At 40.7% G+C, this 20,084-nt stretch overlaps 1 protein-coding gene across 18 annotated transcripts in view; it reads right to left on the reverse strand.

Moving 5' to 3' along the window:
* RBFOX1 (RNA binding fox-1 homolog 1) overlaps positions 1-20,084 on the reverse strand; it is a 1,119,122-nt gene that overhangs the window by 22,358 nt on the left and 1,076,680 nt on the right. For all 18 annotated transcript variants that reach the window (XM_066382662.1, XM_066382652.1, XM_066382653.1 and 15 more), the window contains one exon: positions 16,397-16,461. In XM_066382662.1, coding sequence (XP_066238759.1) covers positions 16,397-16,461 — 65 coding nt within the window. The remainder of the gene's footprint in view (positions 1-16,396; positions 16,462-20,084) is intronic.

The raw sequence follows: 20,084 nt of genomic DNA on the forward strand, positions 1-20,084 counted from the left end.
CACTTATCTAGGACAGGTGGTTGCCAAGGAATGCACTTATGTATTAATTAATTTAATTTTACTTAACAATGCTTCTTACTATCCCCATCTTTCTAGACAGGAGATGGAGGCACAGTATGGTTATATAGCATGAGCAAGCTGTTAAGTGAACACAGATGGGTTGGTTCAAGACCCTGACCCATCTTCACTCTAAGAGTCTTCTCAGAGGCACTTATGTGGGGGCACTGAGTCAACAAGGGGGCGGGACATCTCTATGGAGGAACTTCCTAGTACTGTTCAGAATCTTCAGTTCTTCGGAGCCAAAAAATCATGATGTAACTGAGGCTTGGGAGAGAGGATTCTATTCTGCTTTAGCAACAATTTGAGCTGGTGGAATGGCTTGGACCAGGAGCTTTTTCTCTTTTTATTCTATTGCCAGACTTTGTTATGTTTCACGATGGTTTTCACAGCCCAGCCACCTAGAATCGGGATCTGGCACAGCTGACGGGCTAATTTAAATTAGTCCCATGTTGTTATCTCATCCTTAGAGCCCGCTTTTCTTCTTTAGTTAAATCTCGTCTTCTTGAAATGTTCCTTCTTCTAAAAATCATCCATGGATGAGTTCTAAGAGTTAAAGTAGTAACCAGCTGGTATGCTGGAGGAGGGGGTGTAAGAAGCTAGATACCAAGTCACAGAGGAACGTTCTACAAAGGCCGGGCTGGGGAAGAGGCCAGACCAGAAATTTCTCCCAACAAATAATACTGGTTTTAAGTTTCCCTGTTAAAGATCCAGGGAGTTTCTCCTTCTTGGGCCTCAGAGTTCTGTTATGTCACCATTGGTACACAAAAGTTAGGGTTGATATCATTCTAAGCAAGTTTCTCCTTGTATCCAATGTTATGGATCTTTTGCTAATACACACACATGTGATGAAACCCCTCCAAGGTTATCTACTGGAAAATCTCTACAGCCTGAGACGTTGGTCCTCCGCTCTGGCAGATAGCAGCCAAGAGCCCCCAAGATGGCAGTGGGACGCAGTCAAATTCCTTCCATTTGTGGGCTCTGTTAGGCAGAGGTTTTTGACCCTGACTGCTCATTACAATCAGCTAACTTAAAAAATTAATAAAAAAATAATAAAGACCAGGGCCATTTCTTAATCACTAAAGTCAGGATCTTTGAAAGTGGTTCCCATGCATTCTCAAAATGCCTCTCAAGTGATTTCAATACGTCAGCCAGCACTGGGAAATCCACCTCTCACTGCATAAATATTTCTTCGAGCCTATGTGTCCTGTCTTTGTAGAAACGCTAGTTGCATCTTCTGTTTTATTAAATTAAATTGCGCTAGTTTTGATTTCCACCATTCATAATTATTAATATTTTAATGACTGCCTTGGCCAGGTGGCTCAATTGGTTAGAGCATCATCCCAATATGCAAAGGTGGCAGGTTCGAGCCTCAGTCAGGGCACATACAAGAAATCAATCAATGAATGTATAAATAAGTAGAACAACAAACCAATGTTTTTCTCTCTCTAAAATCCAATCAATATATAAAAATTAAAAACATTTGAATAATTGATACTTATATTATACTATTACATATACTTTAATATATCATTTATAATTATTAACTTTTAGACCTATGCTTCCTTTAGACACATAAAGTTAAGGTGAAAATGCATAATAGTCAGGTATTCTTGTCTCTCATGTTAAACAGTTACTGGAAGGGTTTATGGAATCCAGCCATGAGTGTTTCCTGAATAGTTCAATATAATGCAGAAATAAGCTGCTTTTATTAAAATTCTTATTGCTGATTTTATGAAATAGTTCACTCAAGTCACTCACTCAGTCCTCAGAGGGTTAAATGAGGGCCTGCTCTATGCCAGGCACCCAGATAACTCTAAGAGCTTCAATGCTGGGCTCACAGCCTTTAAATTACGGTGGAATATCTCTACTGGGCTTGGCTGTCCTGAAGCTCATACTAATTCATATTTCAGTTTCACTATCTAGAAAGGGGTCCTTAGTTGCTTGTGATCAGTATTTTACCTCCCGTCCCTCCACACAGTTCTAAAGCTCTACCCTGGAATCGTACAAACCCCATTTCAGATTCATATTCTCCCCTGCTCCGTTGCTATTTCTATTTATCTTTTAGCATTGCATCATGTATACTTCAAGCTGTGGTGAATTACAGAATGAGATGGGCTGTCAACAAACAAATAAACCGACCACAAATAAACAAACAGAGTAACCACAGAGTCCTCTGTAAGGGTCTGTCCTGATCCTCTGCATTCTAAATGTACTGACCTACATTAAAAACATTTTAGTTTGCCACAGTTTCTCTTGCTAACGTTGCACGCAAAAAAGAAAAGAGTCGTCATTGTTGACATGAAAAAGGAGGTAAGTGCTGTGTATCTGTCTCCAGTTTAAATAGTCCGCTAACCAATTCCAGGTGTTGGAAATCAAAATCCAAGTTCATCCGAATAACCTGGAGACCGCGGGAACAGTCCCCTTTCTTAATGGCAATTTCTCCAACGTCTCCAACATTTCAGCCTTTCCAGTTCCTGCTATAGTTTGTTTTATTCTCAGCTTAAAGTGAAAGTGGGCTCACAGTGCCTCTGGGAGTCTGGCCTGTCACAGACAGGCTGTGTTCCCCTGGAAAAATCAGTTCACCTTTCTGGGTCTCAGTCTGCTCAGCTTAAAAACGGGAAGAAAACTAGCATGTGCACCTCTTAGATCTTTTTTCCCAGATCAATGAGAACATAAACACGAAAGCACTTTATGTGGGGAAAATTCTGCCAGATATTCATTCGGCTGCATGGACTCCTCAAGGAGAGAGAAGTCGTCTGTCTCTGTCCACAGCGGCCAGACATTCATGTTTGAAGTCCTGAGCTTCCGCAGTCTCGTGGTGAGAGGGGGACAGTTAAGATCCTTGTTGCGTATGGCAGCGGTCCCCAATGCCCGGGGCCGCGGACTGGTACCGGTCCGTGGGCCATTTGGTACCCGTCCGCAGAGAAAGAATAAATAACTTACATTATTTTCGTTTTATTTATATTTAAGTCTGAACAATGTTTTATTTTTTTAAAATGACCAGATTCTCTCTGTTACATCCATCTAAGTCTCACTCTTGACGCTTGTCTCGGTCATGTGATACATTTAATCTGTCCCACCCTAAAGACCGGTCCGTGAAAATATTTTCTGACATTAAACCGGTCCGCGGCCCAAAAAAAGGTTGGGGACCACTGGTGTATATGGGTTGGACATGATTTCAAATCCGCTTGTTCATGACAAAAATGAAATGAGTTTTAAGAGTAAAGGTGTTTTTGATATAAGAATGAAGTAAGCGGTGTTGGAACGTCGTCCCTTTGTCAGTTGTCACTGGAAAGTGCTCAGGGGCTCAGATGCAGAGGGGCGTCGCTGGGGGGCCTCACAGATCAAACACACGGAGAAGCCGCTATGGCTGTAAATGCTGAAAGTTTGTGAGCACCGTCCAGGGGTGTTATGTCTGGACAAGGCTATGTTCAGCTCATCTAAGTAGCTCTCCAAAGACCTTTGGGGGAATCACCATTAAAAGCGACTCTTATGAGGAGTCGTGAAAATCACATAGTGGACCCTGAGCTTGCCAGTCAACAGTGGTGACTTTGTTCCCTAGCAACGCGCCCTACCCATTATATTTGCCCTGGCAACTGGACATCACCTCTCGGATGGCTGAGCCATCTCTCCCATTTACCAGCTCCCATAAAGGTATACTTCAACTGACTCTGAACTTCACTCCTTCCATCTCTTCTTGCCTAAAACAGTATGACAAATCTATCATGGTTTTGCAGTATGTTATGTCTTTATTAGCTTATGTAGAGACAGTATTCTGTATGCTACTGCCTTGTGACATGATTATAATTCTCACAGAGAACCTGTGTTCAACTATTGGCCAAGACCATTTCAGTCTCTGAGCAAAATTTGCCCCAATGAAAACCAGCTTTTTGAGGGTACATTTCATTTTTAAAAGTGGGCCTCCTGGAAAACAAAATCTCGCTTCTGTTTTGGTGGGACAGAGCGAAGGAGGGCACAGGAGGAGCTTCCACTGAGAGGAGCATCTAGCCAGGACTGGGCATGGGGCTGGCAGGTGCCCTGAGCAGCGCTGAAGCGGCACTCGTCTGCTTATGGAGGCCGGGGGGGAGTACAGTTGTCCAGGCTGAGGCTCCGGAGGGTGGACAAGGTCACAGTGAGAGGGTCTGGGCCCACCCAGAGCTTATGTGTAAATCAAGTGAGCATGACGGTGGACAGTTTCAGAACCTTCCTCATCCCCAGGGATTCTGACCACACCTGACCACCACAGGCATGGGACTTCCCACCCATCACAATGGGAAAAGAGCGACGTGGATGGATTTGGTTTTGTTTTTATTGAAAAGTAACTGTGTGGGGCTGACTTTACAGAAAAACCTGTGATGGCTTTGAGGCTGGACTTACTGGGCGGACCCTGGAAGAACTGGCTGTTTTTCCTACAGAGCTGACGGTCTGTGGCAGCCCGAGCTCCTCCATGGACAGAAGGGACAAATAACTACTCAGGGGCAGGAAGAACAACAGATCAGGCCGTCGACACGTGCTTCCGAGTCGCCTCTCCCTTCGGGACTTCCTTCCTGCCCAAACTATTTTCTCTTCAGTTTTACTGAATTATGATTGACAAATAAAAGTTGTATATAATTAGGTTGTACATCATGATTTTTAAAAGGTGTACAAGCGATGGTATAATACGTGTCTATGTTATAAAATGATTAGCACCACCAATCCAGGTAGTTAACACATCCATCACCCCACACGGTTGCCTGTGTGTGTGTGTGTGTGTGTGTGTGTAGGGGGGAGAACACTTAATTAAGTTCTACTCTCTTAGTATAGCTCAAATATAGCTATCTGTATTTCTAGACCGGAAGACAAGATTTGAAAACAGAAAAAAACAAACAAAAACTTCTGTAGTCAAAATATTATTTTAACTCAGAAAACCTGCTTCTATAAGACATTACTCATATAACGACTCAAGACAAAATGAAATACCCTCCTAGTCTATTGATGATAATAATAATAATAATATCCCGAGCGCCATTTGGTGTCAGGTGCTATTAAAAGAGTTTTTTGTTCATGATCAGCTTTAATTCTCCCAGCAACCCAGTAAGACAGGCATTACTTATTAGCCCCATTAAAGATGAGGAAGTGCGTGGTCAAATGGGCCAATTAGCTTGCCTGAATCTCATGTATTAAATTCCTACACTAAGTTCAGAACCTAGTCTAAATCTAAATCTCTAATCATATCTGCGGGTGAATAGCAAATATTTGCTACCGCATGCATCAATCAAAGGAGGTACAATGAGTCTAACTATTATATTATTGTAAATCTGCTTCAAATCCCGATCAGGCCAATTTAAGTTGCGGTCTGCTGAGCACAGGCACAGGTGCCCAGAATGTTAGTGTTAGTTTGGGTCCTAGAGATTGCCCATCTAAAAATGACTTGCACCTCTAAATTAATTTAATTTAATTCGCTTGCTGTTGCCTGTGTATATTAATGCTTTCAAATAATATACACTCTAAAATATTTGTCAGTGTGCAGCTATTGATAACCCCATGCATTTTCACAACCTCTCTCGGTTTATAAAGCAATGTTCATTTTTCATCTCTTTCTGATTCTAATTTGGTATTATGTTCACCATTTAACAGATGAGAAAACTGAGACTCAAAAAGAGAAGAGAAATCAGATGGTACTTTTCCAGGGCACAGCTTACATTAGTGTGTCTATTAATCAATGAGAAGATATTAGCATGAAATCACATTCATTTCCCATGGGTCTTTGGGGTAAAGAAAATAACTAATTGTGGCCCTCGGGTATTTGAGGGAGAAAATCACAGCAGAATGGATTGTGAAGGATGCCCAGCTATTGACAACTCATTTTCTTATTGCAGAAAGGAGAGTAGAGAGGAGATGGTTACAAACCAACAATCTACACAGACAAATTCTCTTACATACTGCGTGGTTTGTGGAGAGGGAACCCAGGGTCAACATTATTCACTGCATAATGGGGCAGAATTGAAGCTTGCCCTCCAGGGCCAATCCCCCTGGGATCTAGAAAGTGCAGGTTCTGATAGACTTGAGAGTCTACATTTCTCACAAACTCCTGGTGAGGTCAATGCCACTGGACTGGAAACCACCCTTTGCAGAGCTAGGCTCTAAGAACCCTGAAAACGGACCACTCCAATCTTGAAATTTCATAACAGAGTGAGATAACCAGATCTTTCCCTGTTGTTTGCTTGTTTTCAGTTTGAGATACAGAAATGGAAGAAACAACTAAAAGAAGAGCAGAGAAACTCTAATTCTGAAAAAAGCTGTGAGGCTTATATTGTCCAGGACACGTTTTCAAAGTGCCCCCACCCCTGCCACTGGGGCTCATCTTCTATTTCATAGAATTAGTCCCCAAACCCCCTCACGATGTAGAAATGATGAAGAAAACAAATCTCTCGTCTTGCAATGCAACCTGAAATTTCAAGTTACAACATTGGACCATGAAAAAAAGACAGGGACTGAGAGGATGCTAGAAACATCCAACAATGTGTGTGTGTGTGTGTGTGTGTGTGTGTGTTAGGGAATTTCAGGACTGCTACAACAATGGGAACCATTGCTGCAGGTTATCAGATGTGTGGTCTAGTCTATAACCTCAGACCAAAACATTTCCCTCTAAATGACATAATTAAGGAAAAGGGTGTTTGGCTGCGATTATGTCTCAACATAGTCAAACATTCACACACCACAATGCAGCAAGAATAAACCAAGAGACAATGACAAAACTGATGACTCAGTTACCCCTCACTGAGATTTCTTTAGGCACTTACCATCTGAACTTCCAGCCCCCTAAATCCTGAAGGTGATCCCTACTCTAAATGCTCTGTAAATGAATTAAATGGGAAATAAATGTACTATGGTTTTGAGGAGAATCTAATTCCAGAGGAATTAATCACCATGCCAGGGGAAAAAATCTTGAGAAATAATTTATTTCCATCATTACACACAAATACAGAAATAACGTGGAGGCCACATGTAAATAGAAATCTGATCTTCTGAGAAAGAATAAAAAGTTCTCTTTCTAGGTATAGCCAGGACTTGCTTTGATAACTTTAATGGCAATACACCAAAAGATAGGGTCTATAATACATCTTATAGTGACCAAAAAGGGAACGGGTTTAATTTTTGTCAACTTCATGAATGCTTCCTGAGCTAAGTAAGATTCTCTTGTGTGTATATTTCTACATTCCCTTCTAGTTGACTGGGATACTGTCTTCTGTGAGGAAAACTCTTTATTTGCAATGCAAATGGCTCATCCAGAGGCCTCCAGGCCTCTGTGTGCCTATTATCACCAGTTTCTCACCTGCCTCTAAAACCTTCACAGCTTCATAGTTTTCATTTGCTTTTTTGTAGCCTATCAAGTCAATGATCTGCAACTTGAGAAGTGTGTAAATTAGGCCATGACATGACCAAAGGAGTTGTTACATCTTGTCTTGTCGCTGGCCCAAGTGTCTACCCACACAGTTCTGACAGCTACGGTCCACTGCATTTGGAATTTTCTTTAATATCTCCCCCACTCCTTGATGGTCCAGTCTGTTGACTGCTACAGGCTTGGTTCCTGTTTTAACTACTTCAATTACATATTCTTCCAACAGTGCATAACAGTTGTTCAGAGGCCATTCTAGATTATGGGCCAAAGGCAATTAGTTCTTGAAATAAAAACTTGAGCATGCGTATACATGTCTGTAAATTTAAAGTAAGAGAAACTCAGGGTGTGTATCTATATGTAACAGCCATATTACTTTTCAGCTTTGAGAGCTTTGTGTGCATAAACACCAGTGTCAGAAATCACACTGATGCTGCTACAAAGAGCTATTCATTCCTCCCTCCACAATTTTAAAGCCATCCCAATGGTTATCCAATAACGTTATGGACAGTCTACAGAGCAGGTCGGCAGAAAATATAATGATTGCAGTTATCGCATTATTTATTTATTTATGTATTTATTCAGATGAATGCCCCATTGGAACTATTTGAGCCATAGGAAAAAAAGATAAATTTGAGGGTTTTTTTTGTTGTTTGTTTGTTTAGTGAAAAAGAGAGTGAAAGAGGGTCAGATGAGGACAGACAGACAGGAAGGGAGAGAGATGAGAAGTATCAATTCATAGTTGTGGCACCTTAGTTGTTCATTGATTGCTTTCTCATATGTGCCTTGATCAGGGAGCTCCAGTTGAGCCACTGACCTCTTGCTCAAGCCAGTGAGCTTGGGCTCAAGCCAGTGACCTTGGGCTTCAAGCCAGAGACCTTTGGATTAAGCCAGTGACCATGGGATCATGTCTATGATCCCATGTTCAAGCCAGTGACTTTGGGTTTTCAAACCTGGGTCCTCAGCATTCCAGGCCAATGCTCTATCCACTGTGCCATTGCCTGGCCAGGCTTATTGGTGGTTTTGACAGCATGAAATTCCACTTTCTTTTAAATTTTAAGTCACATCTGAGTTATGACTATTTGAAGTTAAAAAATGTGATTTTTTCCCTGACTTTGTAACACAAGAGGAAGGAGGTAGGAACAGCTGAGGACCTGTATTAACAGACAATGGGTTAGAAGCCCAGTCATTGGACTGCCTGACCATGTATAACCCTGTTGGACCCACTTCTTCCTCAGGACAGTGAGGATTCTGCTCAGGATGAGAACACATATCCTAGGACAATCTTAGTTGAAGCCTGATGTCCTGGGATCATGAACAGTTCATCCCTTTTCTATCACAAGTATCCCATCTGAATTATCATTTCTTTTGTCATCCTAACTCTACTGCTCACCTCATTAGGTTGTATGATCCAATATTTTAAATAGTACCTGGCACACAAAAGACACTACCCAAAAATTAACTTTAAAATAGAAATATACATGATAGAAAGAAAAAAATAATGGCAGAAAAAGATAATATAAGATCGCTCACTTTAAAAAAAACTTGTCATATCAAAATCCAAATCTTGAAGATCTGATTAATTGAAAGGCTTATGGAGCTCCTAATCACTCCCACCCATCACAAAAAGAAAATATTTTCCATTAAAAAAAAACAAAAACAAACAACAAAGCAAAAACAAAACAAACAAATTATTCCTGGAATTCAGTGGATTAAGATGGATTAGGTTTGCATATAACCGTATCTATTTTATATAAAATGACTTGTCTATAACATCCTCAGTTGAGTAGGTTTTGTCACTCTTCTACCTGAACTCTTTGAATGACTCCAAAACTGTTAAAAAAAAAAAAAAGGTTCCAAACCCACAGTTTTAGAGATTCATGTGCAATAGAAATAACCTGGGTATTTTTGGGTTCCTCAAAGCTCATTCTTGCTGTCCAGAGTTAAAGTTCTTAAATGACTCTCTTGTGGGAGTATATAAAAATATACTTTATAAGTTATATAAAAATAAAAATAAGGACATTTTACGTATTGACCTCATGAATGTGCTGGTTATTTCACAGATACTATCTCAAAACTTCCAAACTAATTGGTAAGGTGGAGTCGCTATACCCATAACAGACGAGGAGGTCCCTGTTGCAAAGAAATTATTTCTCAAGGTTGCTCCACTAAGAAGCAACAGAGTCTAGTGATTAAGGGCATAGACGTCAAACTTTCAAACTGAGCTGGACAACTTGTTCAATTTTCCAAGCTTGCCTTCCCCATCTGTAAAATGAAGGTGACAACATCGATCTTACAGGGTTGTTGTGTCAGCTCAATGACACAACATTTGTAAAGCGCTTAGAACAGTGTCTGTCACCTAGTAAGGACTCCATAAATAGCCATTGGTTTTATTGCTCTAATCACAATATTGCTATCTCATTATTACAGAGAAGTGATTTAAATCAAAGTTCGGTTCCTCTACTGCATCAGACTTGGTCTCATGGTGTGGTGTTTCAGAGGATCAATCAATAGTGCAAATAATAAAGTCCTCTATTCCACCTAATGAACATTAACAGGAGCACGATCAGATACAGCTCAAGTTTTATTAAAGAAATTTATTTTTATCTTGTAATGGAAAACTCACAAGCAATCTGTGTTTCTTTCTAGGTACCCTCATGCTATCTAGAATAAGTTTCACTTTCTCTTCCTGAGCCAAATTAAAAAAATAAAAATATAAATAAAATTAGGAATGTATTACATATTATGTATTATAAAATATATACATTATATAAGTATATATGTATATAATTTTAATCCACTGTTCTAAATGAAAACTGTACATATTTTTCTATTTAGTGGGCTTCAGAACAATATAAATAAAGAAATTAATGACTTATTTCTCCTCCTTTCTATTACAACTCAACAGAGCATCTTTTTTGAAGTTGCAGAACCCAGGTGAGCTCATCAGGATGAGTGAAAACAGCAGAAAAGATAAAAAAAACCCTCAAATCAACAATAACTTAAGCCACTATCAAAGAAGTTGAGAATAGTAACTACAGTTTGCTGCAATGTTTTGACTCAATAGGTTAAGATCTGAATTCCAAATAGCTTCCTGTTGCCCTCAATCCTTGTCTCAGCCAGGGAGATGGCATGGGATACGCTTCTCTCCTCTCTGAACTTCCATGAACTAAGCCTTCCATCTCTTGTTCATTGGAGAATACTATCCTTGGCATTGCCAAGTTGTACAGTGGTCTCTCACTCTATTTTTTCAACAATGATGTCTCAAAAAGATGAACAAGGTCCATAAAACAGGTTACCGTAGAGTTGCCAACTTTCATTTTGCCAAGTAAGAACATTAAATACCAAAAAAAAAAAAAAAAAGCTACCATTTGCTGGTCATCATTTCATAAAATAAAACCTGGTTTTCATAGTGTATCCGAAGGAAACCTGGATGAAGACTGAGCATTCCCCAGGTGAGTTGGTAACCATATCCCCTTGTCTGTGTTCTTGTCCTGCCCTGGTAAGCCAGTGATAATGTCAGCAGAGGCAGCCATCGGCTCTTGAACCGACCTTGGGGGATAGTGCTTTAAACAAAGCACTAGGATGAGATCTTGAGTCACACCTTGCACACATCACAGAGGAGAGGGGGCTTGCTACTGCCTTTCAACCGGAAATAGTTTCAATCTTGTGAAACTTGGTTTAGATAAAAAGGAATGGGGAAAACAGTGAGAGCCACTGCCTTTGTCTGCTTTGCATTGTCTGCCCTCATTAAGAGAGACATCTCATTCACAGATGAAGCTGTCTGTATTCTACCCCAAATAGGAAAAAGTAAAATCCTGAAATCTCGAAAGCACAATATTTTTACATATTACCTGTGTAACCCTCCAATAAACCCTGTAAAATAGTAAGTTAGGTTTTCCATTCATGATGCTCAGTGTTTTACAGGCTGACCAATCTCTTCATTTTTAGTCCTTATCATTTGATAAGGACTCTCAAATCAACTGGTATACTATTTTAAATGCAATTGTCAGCCTTATTTAAATGACAGCTTCTCTCTACTATTTAACCTGAATCCAGGAAGTAAAAAGTTCTCAAATACAGAGAGAATAGCCTGCTCCAAAGGAAATAAACTAAAATCCCTGTCCTTCTTCAATTTAGATGGAATTTAGGTTGTACATATGGTGTTAGTTCTATTCCTGTAGTTAAGCTTATGATAAAATATTATAAGAAAGTAGAGATATGGTCTTTTGCTAGCTTTCTCTTCCCTCCCTCCCTCCCTCCCTCCTTCCCTCCTTCCTTTCCTTTCTTCCTTCCTTCCTTCTTTCCTTCCTTCCTTCCTTCTTTCCTTCCTTCCTTCTTTCCTCCTTCCTTCCTTCCTTCCTCCTTCCTTCCTCCCCCCTTCTTTCCTCCCTTCCTTCCTCCTTCCTTCCTTCCTTTTTTCTGTTCATCTGACCACCTATACATCTGTGTATCAACGAATCTATCATTTTTCTACCTTTCTATCCATCCATCCATCTGTCTATCTATCCATCCATTTATCCATTCACCCATGTATGTATGTATGTACCTATTTCTATCACCTATATAATTTTAAATAGTAGACCAGCCTCTCCATGACCCAAAGGACATGACTACTTATCCCTATTAACTTTTAAAAAGAATTACTAATCTGTTTCTCTCTTAACCGAACCTTTTATTCATAGGTTATGAGTATCAGAATTAAATAATGTTAGCATGTGCCTTGTGACTACTGCCTGAATTTGACTAGTCCTGGCCTCACTGCATTAAGATTTACCTGGATACTCTAATGAGTCCTTCCTGAGGTCCTAAGGCACAGGTGTGTGTACCTGTGTTGTGCATATATATATATATATATATATATGTTTGCAACACAAATATGTATGAATATACATATATATGACAAATGCAGAGGGTCAAGATAATTGATTTTATGGCATTTTAAGTGGATGTGCATTAATATGAGCTATATAAAATTGCCATTATTCCACCATGACTGTCATATTAAAAAGAAACAATTTTATATGGTACAGTCTAATACCACCAACAAAACTTTAAGGGATAACAAACAAAAAGGGATAGACAATAAATAAAGCCCAGTTGCTTGTTGTCTTTTTTTGCTCAGTCTAGGGTCATTTGTGCTGCCGGGGCTATAGCTACATGTATATAGCTGCTGACTCTCAGGGATCGTTACAGGAGATACATCCTACGTGAAAGAAGAAATGGTCCCTGGTAACTATCAGGGCAATGGGATCATTATGAAATTTCTGAGTGAACCGTTTTTGTACTACTTTCTTCTTGAGCTGGTCTGGTTCTAATTCCCTTCTGTCCTAATGTGGAGGGAGGCTCTCATGCACTGATTGTTAGATGTTAGAATGTCAGCAAGCAGGAGAAGCATGACAAATGTCTGCCTTTCTGGAGAGATAATATTTCCATCCAAGCTGTGTACACCCCATATGAATTTTCCCCAGTATTTGTGACATAATTCATTGAACAGGGAAACTCCACCTCACCTCCCCCACCTTCTGGTTTGACTGCTCAAAGATGCAACAACCATCAAGTCATAATACACAAAGAAATCAAGAGCCAATCCATCAAGAGAAGCCTGCCCCCAGGCTTAATTCAAGCAAGCCATTCATCGAGCTAATATGATGATGGACCTGTCAAATCCAGAATGGGTCACGGACACATCAGCAACACCAAGTGACATGCAATGACCAGATGACCATCGGCCCCACTGCCATGCTTTGATTGATTCAAGCTCAGTAAACAATCTCCTATAAGAGTTTGGGAGAGTTGAGTTTTCATAAATCAAAGTGAGATTAAAAATAAAGATTTGGTGAGGTCAAGTGCTTACCAAAGGTTTCCTAAATGCCAAGTGAAGATGTTTGCCTATTCCCATTAAGTGCATCAGTGAGGCTATAAAATGACCTAGCCCGGCCAGGTTTTTGGCTTTGGGGAAGTCTCTGCCCACACCAGATGGTCTTCATTCTGAACGTCAGCATTCAGAAACTCTCAGGGTGCTCCAGGATCATCAGCATGGGATAGTTTAACCAAGAAAACGATGGGCAGAGAGTTGCAAGTTGCCCATCTAGGACTTTTGGGGCAGTCCTGAGGTAGGGTTACCTGAGTTCAATATTTTCCAAAGGTCTCTGAATCTTTAATTTGATGAGGGCTTAATTTGTGCTGATAAAGGGTAACTTTCTACCAACTAGGGACACCAAACCTCTTTTGCTTTCAAAACATCTGAAGAATGACTCATGATCACAGGGAATGTTTGTTACAGTTTCTCTTTTGATCAGGTGGACAACCGTGGACATTACTGACACGTTCTAACTCCTGCTGATTTTACCACCTACTTTGGAAGAGGTTCTTTGGGTTAAGAAGGGTTTCCTTTATCTTCTAGGGAATAGGAGCTAAGAATCTATCACTACTGATATTACACTGCGATCGTGTAAAAATGCGTTCTAGACTTGGCACCTTCAATCTAGATTAAAAAGCTGTTTTGATCATTTCACATTTTCCCCACCATTTGTGTCTTCTGTAATAGGGTTGTCCTTCTCTTTACCCACTTACTAAATGTAAAAGGAGGGACCACCAGTTAGTTCATCAAAACACTTTACAAATCAAACCAGAAATATCATGCTAAAGATGTTTTCTGGTCATTTACCTATTACTGCATTTACCTCAATGCAGTATTTCCACATGTGGCGGTGTCTTGCTTATAATAAAGTTAAATATGGTTGGTCATCAATTTCCACAGCAACCAAGAAGACCAAATGTGCAAATGTCTTTAATGAACAGCAAGAGGCCAGTGACGTGGACAAGACTATATTTAGTTGGTTTCTTCAACTGAAACTATTACACTCAAGTGGGAATTGTAGTTATTCAAAATGTACCAGTCCAAGAATAAGGGCAGTTTTTCAGTAGGACATGTTTGCCAATGAGAATCTTAATAATATTAAAATATATTTTATACATATATTTGCAAATATGGTATCCCTAAATGCAACAAAATTTTAATTTAATTTTTAGATGAATGCAAATGGAGATGGCCAGATCCTCAAGTAATTCTAAGAATAGTGTTAAACAAATTTTATTTTTTCAAATGTCTAGATTGGTCTTATTGAAGAAAGCAATTTAAATGAGATCTTTGTAATTAACCTTGTTTTCAACTTGGGGGTAGATGCACTTATACTGAGAAGCAAGATAAAAAATTCAAAGAAATAAATCTGCTTAAGAGTCTTATAATTATTCAACAGGCTAAAGTTCCTATGATTATAATTATATGCAAAGCGGGTGTTTGAGAATTTAGCATCTAGAAATATTTTCATAAAAATAATTAAGGATTGTAGATAAACCACATTACAATTGATACTTTGTGAATCTTTTCTGTGCAGAATTTAATAGCATTAAGCCTTTTCATGTGTAGAATGCTCTTAAGTATTTCAAGATTGTCAACATTTTTATTAACCTATTGACCCTCTCCATTTTTCCTAATCCAGTGTCAAAAGTGTATTGAAGATAACAACTGACATAAAACATATTTTGCGTCTTGACAACGGATAACTGGGTAACTGCATAATTTAGGTACTTAGAACTGATTCTTAGCAATTGTTTGGCTTTCTTTGGAGGCTCCCTCCAGTCTTGAGATAGCGTTATGGTTGTTGATAAGAATATAGTAATAATGCCTACATACAACCAGATGGCAGATCTCAACTACATCTTGCCAAACGAGCCATTTATTACAAGTTTATGCGTGAGGTTTTTCAAAGTGCTGCTTTTAGAGTTCAGCGATTTATTTTGCTTCGTCATACCCGAGAAGAATTCTGTAGCTACCACGAGCTGACAACACGTCTTGTGAGAAATGGAATGGAACTGCAGAGAAAGCACACCACAGCAAACCGAGGTAGGGACTCAGTCACAACAGGCCAGGGAGGAGAACCAGTCGCTACTGACACTTCCCATTCAGGATCGAATACATCTCCTGCTTACCTGTCTGACCCAGCATGCCTCAGCCACACATGCAAATTGTTATCATCGCTGCTTTATTCATGAAACAGATTTTTAAAATCAAAACAGTCATTACCCAAAATAAGCACCCTCAATGACATTTGAGCATGCAGAGCATCTGAACATTCACATTTATGTCCTCAGGAAACAGAGCCAACGAGTTGCATTCAATTACGGAAACGCACACTCTTTGTTCAAGGCACCTGAACAGAAATAGCTGTGTCTTGCCATTTCAGGAACCCAGTCATCTGTTAAGCCTGGGTAATTGGTCATCAAGCTCTTCCACCCACCCCCCCACCCGCCCCCGCCGTCCATTTTGACTTCTGCATTCCTTAAATGCACTTCTGTCTCTTTCAACTGCCAGTCTTAATGTGTGATGGGCATCACAAATAAAAGTTGGCTTATCTTAGTCGGATCCAACGCTGGATATCGCAAAAAGAACAAATCTCCTTAGGAATGCCAGATACACCTCCCCCATCCCCTTGTTATGGAGTAAAAAGTGCTTTCCTGGGTGGAATAGGTTGTAAAAAAGGGAAATGGGGTTCTTAAAGTCAAGGTAAACCTGCAGGATCACCTGGTTTTCTCCCTACGAGTTAGATGACACCGTGACCTTTCATAGAAGACCGTGAGGAGGTTGGACAGGGAGTGTACGTGTGTACGTGCAAGGAGTGCTATCGCGAGAATTAAGATATCTACACATAAACAAAACATATCGTTTTCTTTGTGTCTTAGCGGAGAGGGTGAGAGTTTAGAATGCAGTGGACAGAACTGCTCATCCTCTCTCTGCGTGGCCTTCTTTTGAGTTGCACAGTGGGGTCTAACTTGGTGGGTGCTGCCTACCCAGCTGTCATGCATTGGCATCAAGACTGGACAAGAATCTCATCTCCCGCCAGCTAAGCTAATAATGTCCAAGCAGCTGTCAAGCACAAGAATGAAGACCCTTACCTGTCACTGTAGGCAGCTGCAGTGGCAGGGGTAGGCTGGGCGTAGCGGTATGCAGCATAACCACCCTGAAACACAAGGAGAAATCGAACTTAGGAACGCCAAGGAGCCCGACGCAGGGATGCCCAATGGTCAGACCACACCAGAACAGCAGTTCCCCAAATCTACCAATCTAAAGTGGAGGTTAATGAAAGCTTAGTATCAAAGCGGAAGTCCAAAACAAACGGACAGACAGGGGACTGAGTACCAACCCCAGTTGGATGTTAAAGGTTAGCAGGTGTAAGCATATCCCCAAGGGAGCACCCAGATCCCCTTTGAAGAACTTGTACCTAAGTGTTAACAGCGACTGTCTTGGGGTGGGGAGGATTAAGGGGGATTATTTCAACACTCTTTGTACTTTGCTGAACTTTCCAGATTTTCAAAACTGATTATACTTCACCATGACTTAATAGCTATTAACTTAACATTTTTATTTAGTCTTTGATTACTTCCTTTAAAAATCCAATAGAGGTCAAGCTCACGTCCTCTTGTCTTACTTTTAATATATATATTTTTAAAAACACCGTAGACTGAAGATTCATTAGCAGTCTCTTGCACACATAGTTGCTTAGCCAGTAAAGCAATTAAAGAAGACTCTGCCTTGCTTTCCACGTCTTACACAATTATTTTAAAAAGGAGTGGCAAATGCTTCTTTAAAAAAATTCTGTCTTTTTGGCTGAAGATATCACACTGATTCAGATGGGGAATTTGGTGTGGAAAGTATAATGAAGTATTCCAATTTGTAAATAAAATCATTAAGAGAGAAAAAAAAATCTGAAAAAAATAATTAACATTTAGTTGTATGTACCAGTAACTGCAATTGTTCAATTAAGCAGAGGACAAGCAAATGGGCATATTTGAAAGGAATTGTGTTCAGTGGAGCATTGATTAGCAAACTGTGAAAATAACAGAGCTCTTGCTCAGCCGACCAAAGCGATGCATCAACCATTGTAGAATGATCTCAGCACAATTAACTAGGATCCAGGCTCCACTGATAACATGGGGACCGTTGTTCAGGTTCTAATTAAAATACACAGTCCCATAATCCTCTGAGGGAAAGGTTTTCACCCTCACCAAAAAGGGCAACTCAGGACAGACTACTGCGTTGGAGGGCACCCAACAGCCAAATCATGGACATGTCAGAGAATATCTAAAAGCAGGATTGAGAGAAGAGGAGATCATTACATTTGGCTCTATAACCTACAGGGAAAAACCCAATAGTAGGATAGGAGACGGATGAGCAGGGAAGCTTCAAAACTCATCTTTCAGGATATAGATTAAACTGGTCTCAATAATTTATTTCTACCTCTGACCACTCACAGCTAACTTTCCCAGCAAATTGGCCATCACTTACATAGTGATTCTAACAAGCTAGTTTATCTTTAAACAAGTTTGTTCTTTGGATCAGTCCTGCAGAAGACACATCCGAAACATCGTGACAGATAATCAGCAATAATTTGGAGCCAGTAGAAGAAAAAAAAAAATCTCCCGTGAAAGTTAAAAAAAAAAAAAAAAAAAAAAGAGGTCTTAGCCAGACACCACCTGGTGTTCCTAACACCATGTTGTCTAATTAGGAATGGGGAAACTCATTAAATGTGCTGAGGAGTTGTGAAACCAAAGCAGTTGTCATACCAGCACCAAGCGCAGATACACACTGATGGGCTGAGGGGAAAATAGGTCACTGGATTTCTGGAGCCGTTCCTTCCATTTGCTTGTCCATCTCTTTGGCCCTCCTGAGGCATCCGGCAAGACGCAGGTGCACAGGTGTGTGCAGGACACTTAATGAGGTAGGGAGGGGTGGAATTGGCTAGCTGATTGCTAGGAGGTATTAGCTGCAACTAGCTGAAAGCTCTGAGTGAAGAGTGTGTGTGTGTGCGTGTCTGTGTGTATGTGTGTGTCTGTGTGTTATTTTTGTCTCCTACTCCCAGAATAAGAAAGCAAAGCTACCACCAAGACATTTGCATCAAGCGCCATGTCAATCAATCATGATTTGGTGACTATGAATTCAGTCCCAGTAAAGATTTTTAGCGACATCCCACTTGCAAACCCTCTTTGTTTGAACTCTGTATGTCTCCCCCCACCTCTGCAGTAGTCTTCATCAATGAAACTGGGCAGCAGGTTTGATAAGTGGAAATAACGGTAGCTGTGCAAACAGAAGGTAACTAGCATGGACCCCACTGACTGCTAGGTCAGTATTTGTTGTATGAACTTCAAATGGACATGTGTACACCTGGGACCCATCTGTACAACAGATATGCCCATGTAGAAGCTTTGAAAAGGGCCCATCCTCTACATATTTGCATATGATTTGGCCATTCAGAGAACACAGGCGTGTGTTAAGTGGTCAGTGCCCTGACACTTATCTTTGTTAATTAGAAATTTGTTCAAAAACACTGGCATTTCAAGAGCCAAGGCCATTGTTTGCTTGAGTCTGTGGGGCCAGTGGAGAGATTTTGACCTTAATCAATGGTCTCCTTGCTGTCCACTGGACCACTTGGTGATGATGAAAATGTTCTCCCTCTGTGCTGTCCAATACAGTAGCCACTTGTCCTAAGTGAACATTTAAAATGTGGCTGGTACAACAAACTGAATTCTTAATTTATTGAATTTGAGTTCATTTGAATTTAAATGTAATTAGCCACATGGGGCTGGTGGCTACCCTACTGGAGTCCAGGTCTATGTGATCCCTGAAATATGTAACAACGGGGAAAAGAAAAGGGTTAGGTGGCCTGATACCTACACACCTATGTATTGCATTGTCTTCCTGTTGCTATTGTTTTCCGTATGAAATCCACAGTAGAGGAATAACAGAGTTGTGCAATAACTCAGTGTCTGTGTGCATATACTGTAAAATGATCAAAAAAAAATACAAATTGCTTTAATTTGCCTTTCTAACAGGTAACTGTAATCAATTTTATTGCTCCATATTTTGCAGCTGGCTGAGCATAGCCAGAGCTCCTGCAAGGTTCTGTGGTGGTGCCTGGAAAAGGAGTCCTCGCTTCCGTTTGCTGCTGCCACCAAACCGTGTCCACGTGGAAACTGGTCCTCCCAGATCTTAGGACAAAAATGCGTCTTTGACAGTTAGATGTTTCCCACTGCCGAGCCAAGAGGAAAGGGGCGACAAGCACAACATAGTTCTACACGCCCTGCTCTTAAAACATACTCATTTTTTACATGCTGGGCAGCAGAATGTAAATGCGACCCTATATGAAATACAAAATTTAAATGGCCGTTATGAATTGCCCCTCCTGCCTCTGCCACCACCAGCAGATATGGCCACCAAAGATACTGGCTCCCTGGTCTGAATCATTTCCTTTGTGAGTGAGAGCCCTGGAACTCTACTGGGGGAAGTTACTGATTAAGAATCTCTAATGAGGCCCTGGCCGGTTGGCTCAGTGGTAGAGCTTCGGCCTGGCATGCAGAAGTCCCAGGTTCGATTTCCGGCATGGGCACACAGGAGAAGCGCCCATCTGCTTCTCCACCCCTTCCCCTCTCCTTCCTCTCTGTCTCTCTCTTCCCCTCCCGCAGCTGAGGCTCCATTGGAGCAAAGATGGCCCGGGCGCTGGGGATGGCTCCTTGGCCTCTGCCCCAGGCACTAGAGAGGCTCTGGTCACAACAGAGCGACGCCCCGGAGGGGCAGAGCATCGCCCCC

The sequence above is a fragment of the Saccopteryx leptura genome, chromosome 4, assembly GCF_036850995.1.
Source record: "Saccopteryx leptura isolate mSacLep1 chromosome 4, mSacLep1_pri_phased_curated, whole genome shotgun sequence".
In the NCBI taxonomy this organism is placed as follows: domain Eukaryota; kingdom Metazoa; phylum Chordata; class Mammalia; order Chiroptera; family Emballonuridae; genus Saccopteryx; species Saccopteryx leptura.